Source organism: Anguilla rostrata, chromosome 17 (assembly GCF_018555375.3).
Source record: "Anguilla rostrata isolate EN2019 chromosome 17, ASM1855537v3, whole genome shotgun sequence".
Classification (NCBI taxonomy): domain Eukaryota; kingdom Metazoa; phylum Chordata; class Actinopteri; order Anguilliformes; family Anguillidae; genus Anguilla; species Anguilla rostrata.
Window position 1 is genome coordinate 22,793,788 of NC_057949.1, and position 10,012 is coordinate 22,803,799.

At 38.9% G+C, this 10,012-nt stretch overlaps 1 gene segment (V, D, J or C); it reads left to right on the forward strand.

Moving 5' to 3' along the window:
- The first annotated feature begins 1,268 nt into the window (after window positions 1-1,268).
- On the forward strand, window positions 1,269-8,651 carry LOC135243127 (Ig lambda chain C region-like). The segment is given in 4 exon segments: window positions 1,269-1,373; window positions 1,495-1,808; window positions 7,265-7,298; window positions 8,104-8,651. Coding segments are annotated over 3 exon segments (609 nt in total).
- The last annotated feature ends 1,361 nt before the right edge of the window (window positions 8,652-10,012 follow it).

The window sequence follows — 10,012 nt, forward strand, 5'->3', positions numbered from 1 at the left end:
TCAGTAACAGCATAGACCATGTAACTCTGTGCATCTGAACTGTGTGGATGTACCCACAGTCTGCATCTCTTAGCATCGCCACCACACCCTGAATCAGCATCTCCAGTGCCTCTCAAAGCAAATGCTGCTCTGCCATCTTCAGACTGAGACTGTAGTTAGAGGAGAAGATCAAGAATCCTGCAGGATTCTGTCCCCTCCCCGCTGATGCTCCCACACCATGAGTCACACAGCATCCATCAGCATTCACACATGGAGGAAGTGAGCGGATCTCTGGCACTTTGCAATGTCTATTCTACCGACATCTGTAAAGTCTCACTTAGGAAACTCCACATTAAACAGCCAAAACAGGGCAGCACTCACTGCCATTCATTTTTCCTTTAAAGAGTGAACGACTAATGATATGAGCTGGTACTCCAAGAAGAGAGTTTGACACCTTCTTTCCCAAATAATTTCCACAGTAGAGTCATCACCTGTAGGAAGAGCTTCCCCTCCTCTAAAACAGGTCCCACCTCCTCCCTCACTGTACATTTTAAAAAGCTCAGATAGATCATTTGATCAACCAAATCTGAATAGTCATGGAAGCCATTTCAGCTGCACAGGTAAAACAAAGGCCAACACAAAATATGTTTTTTGTCCCTGAGGCCAGGCCTCCACAGGTACATGAGTAACTTGTACTTTCTGTAATTGGACTTTTGTTAAATTACATTCATGACATTTTAGACACTCTTAAACAGAGTGACTTACAGAGCTTACATTTATTGTTCAAGTGAATCCATGAATACAACTGACATTAACTGGAGAATTCAGGTTCCCACCTGGTAGGTAAACCCAGTCTTGAAGTTTAAAGTTATGTTCCTTAATCATTATACCACACTACCAACATCAGTGGGTAGCATTTAAAACATTCAGCATTTCTTCACAAAGGGAACTCACATCTTCTGTCTTGATGAGATTTTTTCACAATGAAAGTGTTAAAGAAATAATTCAGACTGACAACAAAGAAAGGGAAAACCTTTTTAAAAAGTAAACCAGTTTTAAAGCAACATGAAATAACTGGTTAAATGTGTTTTTTCTTATTTTCATTGATAAATGATCATATAACTGACAACCACTTGGCCAGATGAGAAACATTATTGCAGAAATAATTATTTCTTTTTTCCACATAAGCATTGATTGGCTGAGTGCACAGGCTCCTCCCACTCCATTTCCCTGACCAGCCCCTTATAGCTGGGTCCTGCAGCCTCTCCTCTCCTCACACTCAACCTGCTCATCTCTCAGCTGGACAGTAAGGGCCGTTCACACCACACACTGACAACATGCTGGGGACACTCTGCACTCTCATCACTGTGCTCTCATGTAAGGGAAATCTCATGGTTCAAAAAACTAAATAAAAATGATGTAACTTCCAATAGTACTTACTAATATTTATATTGTGAATTAAAATGTGATTTTTATTTTCTCACAAAAGCATATTTTTCCCAGGTGTTAATGGAGTGACAGTGGTTACACAGAAGCCTCCTGTTCTGTCAGTGAGTAAAGGAGATACGGCCACTATGGTCTGTAACGTTGGGACTGGGGGTGGTAGAGCTCTCTGGTACAAGCAGGTTCCAGGTGGAGTTCCTCAGTTTGTGCTGCGGCTCTATAAAGATGAACACTCTCCAGATACATATGGAACTGGTTTCACATCCAATCGCTTCACATCAACCCGTCAGAGTAATACAGACTCCCAATTTATAATTAAAAATGTGGAGGCAGGAGACTCAGCAGTGTATTACTGTCAGACATGGGATAACTCTGCTAAAGAGGATGTATCACAGTAATTCACACCATGACAAAAACCTCTGAGCTTCACTTCTGCTTTGAAGCTGCTTCAGAAAGGAGTGAAGATGTGCATTTACTCAAGCTGAACCAGTGATCTCTCAGCCATGGAGCCATTTTGTCTACAAAGTAATATTAACAGAGAAAAGTCTCCAGTTGCCAAAGCTCAGGAAAATTATAAGAGAGACAATCAAACGAGTCGATCAGCAAAAAGACACCAAACAACAACAGTCTGTTAAGTGAACATATGTTTGGCATCTGCCATAAGAACACTTTTCACAGTATGTAACTCAGCTCAACCAGTCAGCTGCTTATGTGCTTCTGTTTTTGCATGCTATACCTTTCCAACAAGAAAACAAAAATCACTATATGCTAAGGATGCCAAACATATAGAAATGATTTGTTCTTCTGAAACAACGCCCAGCTTGTTACATTTATTTTTAGAATTCAACAGGTGCTCTTGTCTAGAGCGACTCACACAGTTCACATTCTCTAGATGCAATCCATTTACGCATCTGGATATTTACTGAAGCAAATTAGGCTAAGTACCTTGATCAAGGGTACAACATTTCCTCCCTACCTGGTAATCTAACTTACAACTTTGGACTCACAAGCCAAGGTTCATTACGATTATGCCACACTGCCCTTCCTCTACATAATCTCTGTATTCCTAAAATGTTGTAAAGGATATTCTCTGATTGATAGAAGTCTGCATTACCCAGGGCATACAAAGCTATCACAAATTACCATGTGCAATTAGGATGTGGTAGAACCGTAGAGGCAAAACACAGACTAACAGAAAATATGTTTCTTTTCCATGAGGACAGTTCTCAGAACAAAGATGAGCAACCTATCTTTTATTTTATTTGACTTTTCTTAAATTATAGAACAATGTAGGCATTTCATAGAGACTCTTGTCCAGTGAGATTTACACAGCCTGCGTTCTTCTACGTTGAACCCTTTTATACAACTGGATCTCTATTGAAGCATTTCAGGTTCCTGCCAAGCAAATTAACCCAGTCCTATTTATATTTCAAGGTCCAGTTCCTAAACAATCATGCCACACTACCACTTTCAGTGCATAGAATCTAATACATTCAATAATTCTTCACTGAGGTAATTGTTGTTTTCTGTCCTCAGGCGATATCCATAATTTCACGATGAAGGTGTTTAAGAAAAAATAGCGACTGGCAGAACTGAAAGTGAATATCTGAAAAACTGAACCTGTGTGAAAGCCACATTAAACAACAGGTGAAATGTGTTCTTGCTTTTTTCCACTGAAACATAACTGACAACTGCTTTCCCATATGAGAAACAGAATTACTGGAAAAAAATTTATTCGGTTCCTCAAAACCTCTGATTGGCTGAGTGGACAGGCTCCTCCCTCTCCATCGTACTGACTGGCCCCTTATAGCTCAGTCCTGCAGCCTCTCCTCTCCTCACACTCCAACCTGCTCATCTCTCAGCTGGACAGTAAGGGCCGCTCACCCAACACACTGACAACATGCTGGGGACACTCTGCACTCTCATCACCTTGCTCTCATGTAAGAAATACCAAATTATGCAAACAACTAACTAAAATAAAAATGTATTTAACTTTCAATATTGTCTAATTACATTAATATTGCATTTTAAAATATGCTTTTTATTATCTCATGAAAGAATTTCCTGTTCCAGGTGTGAGTGGAGTGATAGTGGTGACACAGAAGCCTCCTGTTCTGTCAGTGAGTAAAGGAGATACGGCCACTATGGACTGTAACCTCGGGACTGTGGATGCTGCTCGCTGGTACAAGCAGGTTCCAGGTGGAGCTCCTCAGTTTGTGTTGTATTTCTACCATTCAAACAGCGCTCCCACATATGGAGCTGGATATTCATCCCCTCGCTTCACTTCCAATCACCAGACTACATCAGATTATCGATTGATAATTAATACTGTAGAGGCAGGAGACTCAGCAGTGTATTACTGTAAAACATGGGACAGCTCTGCTCAAGAGTACGTACCACAGTGATTCACACCATGACAAAAACCTCTGAGCTTCACTTCTGCTTTAGAGCTACTTCAGAAAGGAAAGAAGATGTGCATTTACTCAAGCTGAACCAGTGATCTCTCAGACATGGAGCCATTTCATCTACAGAGTAATATTACCAGGGATAAGCCTCCAGTTGCCAAAGCTCAGGAAAATTATAAGAGAGAAAATCGAAAGAGTCGATCAGCAAAAAGACACCAAACAACACCAGTCTGTTAAGTGATCATATGTTTGGCATCTGCCATAAGAACACTTTTCACAGTATGTAACTCAGCTCAACCAGTCAGCTGCTTATGTGCTTCTGTTTATGCATGCTATACCTTTCCAACAAGAAAACAAAAATCACTATATGCTAAGGATGCCAATCATATTGAAATTATTTGTTCTTCTGAAACAACACCCAGCTTGTTACATTTATTTAAGAATTCAACAGGTGCTCTTGTCCAGAGTAACTTACACAGTATACATTCTTTACATGCAAACCATTTACGTATCTGGATATTTACTGAAGCAAATTAGGCTAAGTACCGTGATCAAGGGTACAACATTTCCTCCCTACCTGGGAATCTAACTTACAACTTTGGACTCACAAGCCAAGGTTCTTTACGATTATGCCACACTGCCCTTCCTCTACATAATCTCTGTATTCCTAAAATGTTGTAAAGGATATTCTCTGATTGATAGAAGTCTGCATTACCCAGGGCATACAAAGCTCTCACAAATTACCATGTGCAATTAGGATGTGGTAGAACCGTAGAGGCAGGACACAGACTAACAGAAAATATGTTTCTTTTCCATGAGGACAGTTCTCAGAGAAAAGATGAGCAATTTATCTTTTATTTCATTTGACTTTTCTTAAATTATAGAACAATGTAGGCATTTCACAGAGACTCTTGTCCAGTGAGATTTACACAGCCTGCGTTCTTCTACATTGAACTCTTTAATACAACTGGATCTCTATTGAAGCATTTCAGGTTCCTGCCAAGCAAATTAACCCAGTCCTATTTATATTTCAAGGTCCAGTTCCTAAACAATCCTGCCACACTACCGCTATCAGTGCGTAGAATCTAATACATTCAGTAATTCTTCACTGAGGTAATTGTTGTCTTCTGTCATCAGGCAATATCCATAATTTCATGATGAAAAATAGCGAGTGGAAGAACTGAAAGTGAATGGAGTCCTACTGCCAGCCCCGTCCACCCACTCATTTTGCTGTGTTCTGCACACACTAGTTTATGCGTCAAGTAGTTTTTTGTCCGTATTATGTAGCTGTGAGTTGAAATTGCAAAATGATCGATTGTAAAATTCAGATTTTTGAAAACCAGTCACTTAAAATGTGAAGTGAATAGTATGTAAATGTGAATCCTTACATTATTTCATGAAACAAAGGTATGTTAATATATAATAATATTATGGGCCTTTATGCCTGTTTTTTGAAACCGACCAGCTTAGTCAAGATGCAAATCATGAACTTTCTGGACAAACTTAGAAGATCCAACTGCATCATTTATTTATTTATTTTTATTTATTTCTTTCTTTTTTGTAAAAATGCGAAGATATGAACGCATGAAGATATGTATGAAGATAAATGCTGTCTATGCCTAAGGATCTGGGATAATGCCTGAATAAAGTAGTTTGTATGATTTTATACCCAGAGCTACACAAGTGACTTATAAATATATCCTGGATACCAACAAGACAAATGAAAAATTGATGACCTGTCAAACAGCAGTCACTGAGAAAGGATCTCTTAGTCCTGGAATCAATTTCATTATCAGACTACTGAGAATGCTTAATAGTATCTATTCCCTAATATGCATATAGTACGTTCTACATATTAAAATTAAATGCAATCATTAACTTTCACAACGGGCTCCCAATCTTAAATATATATATATATATATATTCAAAAAGAAAAAGTCATTTAAATAATTTAAATTCTCATAGTTCACCAATAACTCCTTGTTCAAAAATGTTAAGCCAATCTCAGTCATGTGTATCTGCAACAAACCATGTGTGGAACAATCCTTGTTACAACGTTAGTCAAGATTATCCATATTTCTGCAACTCTCTCTGTTCATATTTCAAGCCTGATTGACATATTGCAGGACTGATAATAAAGTGCAGTTATAGAAGAGAGTGTATAATGCAACTGAGACTGGTGTAAGCAAAATTATATTCAATATTATTAAATTATTCCCATATACACAGTAATATGTAAGAGTCCATTAAATTGTTAGGATTGCAATTGCATTGCGTTTTATTATATGATACCCTTTGTGTGCAGATGTCAAAGCACTATTCACTGAAAGGAGTGAACTGACCTCTACTCAACTAATGTGTGGTAACTACGGAGCAATGCATGACAGCCATATTGTGATGGACATCAGCTGAGGTGGACAGGGAGGAAGTATTCAATCAGTTGAAGAATCAATCACCTGGTCTGGTTTAATAAACAATCAGAAGGTTCACCAAAAATGTAAACATTATTTCACTGAATGGGTCTGACTCTTTGCCAGAGATGAGCTCAATTAGATTATAAGATCCATCAGCTGCCATCAGGGCCCTGCAGGTCAGTGCAGAGAGCATTAGAGGGGCAGGAGCTCCAAGTGAAGAATGGGCCACACCAGACCAGCTGTGCTGCAGAGATTTACCTGTGCGATCTGTTAGGGAGCTACAGCTGTGCTGTAGAGATTTACCTGTGGGATCTGTTAGGGAGCTACAGCTGTGCTGTAGAGATTTACCTGTGGGATCTGTTAGGGAGCTACAGCTGTGCTGTAGAGATTTACCTGTGGGATCTGTTAAAGAGTTACAGCAGTGCTGTAGAGATTTACCTGTGGGATCTGTTAGGGAGCCTCAGCTATGCTGTAGAGATTTACCTGTGGGATCTGTTAGGGAGCCTCAGCTGTGCTGTAGAGATTTACCTGTGGGATCTGTTAGGGAGCTACAGCTGTGCTGTAGAGATTTACCTGTAAGATCTGTTAGGGAGCTACAGCTGTGCTGTAGAGATTTACCTGTGGGATCTGTTAGGGAGTTACAGCAGTGCTGTAGAGATTTACCTGTGGGATCTGTTAGGGAGCCTCAGCTATGCTGTAGAGATTTACCTGTGGGATCTGTTAGGGAGCCTCAGCTGTGCTGTAGAAATTTACCCATGGGATCTGTTAGGGAGCTACTGCTGTGCTATGCAGGTTGACATGGGAGTTCTAATCAGGAAGAACAGATGTGCGATATAGATTTATATTTTGATTCTGTTTGGGATATTGCAGATGTGCTGTCCATACTTACATGGTTCTGACAGGAATTACAGATGTGCCATCAGCATTCAGAGTTGTGTCCACAGTGTGTTTCAGTTCCCTCTTGCTGTGTTTAAACTGAGCTGAGGTTTTTGTACGGGGGTGTACATCATCTGTATCACTGTGGTATTCGGCCAAGGCACCAAGCTGATTGTCGCTGGTAAGTCTCTTTTCATTTCTTTGCAAACTCTTTTAAATATGCAGTTTTCCATGCCATTGTGTTGTTCTGTCTGACATTAATTTTTGGATTTTAAATGAGGCTTAAAATTTTTCAAATGCAGCTTTGTGCATATCTTTTACAATTCAATGCTGAGATACAAATCCCATGCTTCACATCTGATTTTTTTTCTCTCTCTATGTGGGTTTAAATTTATAAAAAAATTCATATTCAAAAGATATAGTCCTTTTGCTTCGTTTGGAATCCTGGTATTGGTATTTGCTAAGTTATTTTTGAGAAAAATGTAATATTCTGTAATATTTTACTGAGAAATCTGATGTAAAACTGACATGTTATATTTGCTTTGAAAAAAATGCAGGGTAAGTTATTGTCCTTTAACTCAATAATATATACACCTTTAATGAACTTCACCCTAACACCTAAAGTAGGCTATTTATTGATTATGCGTAAAACACGAAGTCTATTAAGCCTCAAACTGTAAAATCACTGACAGATTTCTTTGAAATATTAATATTTACATTGTCAGTCAAAATTTGGTGCAAATGACGTGATAGGAATGACAGTAACAGAAAACACCGTTCGGTCGATTTTTCATTCGGTTTAAAGGCGGTGGAAATAAAAATAAATCACTGGAATGTTACACGGCAAAGGTTGTTTGGATCTGTATCCAAAGCTGTTTTTTCGAATAGCACTTTTACTTCTACATAATGTGCGTTACATATATTTGCTGGTCAAAATATGAGCACCCTTTCAATGAACCTGGTATCTCATCATTTCTCTTTTTCAGACTCTTCTCTTGCTGCGCCTACCCTCTCTCTCCTGCCTCCATCCAGCGAGGAGCTGAAGACCGACCAAGCCACGGTGGTGTGCCTGGCGCAGATGTCTGTTGGGTTCGCTGATGTCAGCTGGACATCGGGCGGGACACCAGTTACAAGCGGGGTTTTTACCAGCGCAGTCGAACAGAAACCCGACAAATCCTCCGGTTTGAGCAGCTTCTTAACCATCAAGTCCTCCGAATGGATTACTGACCGCGTCTTTACCTGTAAAGTCTCTGTCGGGTCTAAAACCTCAGAGAAAAGTATCAAAAAGTCTGATTGCAGCGAGTAAACTGGCTATTTTGTGGGGTGCTCTCGAACTGTATTATTTCATTTTGGTTTCTGCAATAACAGCTTTAACATGCGATAGTGTATCTAACATTTTGGGATGGGCTACCAAAAAGCTAAAAATATAAAGGCTAGTATATCCTGAATAAGGATGCTTTAATGATTACCATTTATACATAGTGAGCTGTCAAATGTCAAGATTCTGTGCATTTAATAAAGAGCATGAAATGAATGTATTTGTGCAGTTTTTTTGAGTGTGTATATCTGAATGAATATTTACGTTGGTCGCCTGTGTGCTTAATCTTTTGAAAAAAAAATGTGGGGACTATGATCACAGTGGTGGTTGATGTTGGCTATGTGCATTTTTACGTAGACCCTACTGTAAATCTAAAGTAATGTGTAGCCTCTTTCAGATTGTATAACCGTACAAAAAATGTAGCATATTATTGCAATATTATGGTCACTTTAATGATTTTTACGTATCACTTTAATTGTTATTTTTTTATTATTTAGCCACACAAATGTCAGATTTTATTTTTGTAGCCTATCGTATATTGTGGACGATAGCCTTTTTCTACCGTTCATTATAACTCGCAAACGGTAGACTACCGAAGAGTTGGGAAAGGGGGGAAGTTTGTTTTTCTTTTTCTTTGGTACAAATAATCATGAGTAGAAATTAATAATCATATGAATACTACAATATAACCTGCACTTTTAGGTTACTGTACATTCATTTCAATCAGGAATGAAAGTAAAAATTCAAAAATCTCCACAATACAATTTGATCCGCAGAATGTATAACACACAGGAAATACTGATGTCATTTTTGTCGTCTCATGTAAAAAATGCAAATAAATTCACGATAATTACCACTTCACAAACATTAAACATTTAAGTCTGAATTTATAAAAGTTTAGGATCGCTCTAAATGGCATTTCCAACCCCATACTGCCATTTCAACTCTAATAAAAATCAACCACCCACCTCAAAGGTCTGAAAAATTGGCTTTTCGCCCCAGTTGATTTTCAAATATGATTTAAATAGCGCTCTTTCAGAGTCTTCCAGACAGGCTTACACTTGTGTAAATATAACTGGTAACTGGATCTACAAATGTAAGTTTATATTGCACATACATTGCATAGCACTGGCTATAACACACGGAGTACACCATGTACAGCCCAGGAGCAGCATCACTTCGCAGGTTCATAAATGTATCGCAAGATGAGCTGCCTGACCAGCCTCATTCACGGTAAGTGCGCGTATGTATGAGCTTTACAGACAAACCAATGGACAGTTACTCCTGGTCCAATCAAGACCTGATGTACGTGGGGCTCCAATTGGCGGCCATATTTCAGGCCTAGTCCGTTACCGAGTATAACACAACACTGTCCAAAACTAGCTGCATGCAATCATATTGCAGGGAATGGAAACCACAGTACCTGCGTTTGAGCAATACTTACAAAAACAAACTACAATAAAAATACTTTCACAAAAGGGCAAATGCTGACAAAAACAAATTGACTCCCGAGATTTTTTGCAATCAAGTGACACCTAGTGCAGCATTTTAGTAATGCAAGTATCCAGAATAAAAAC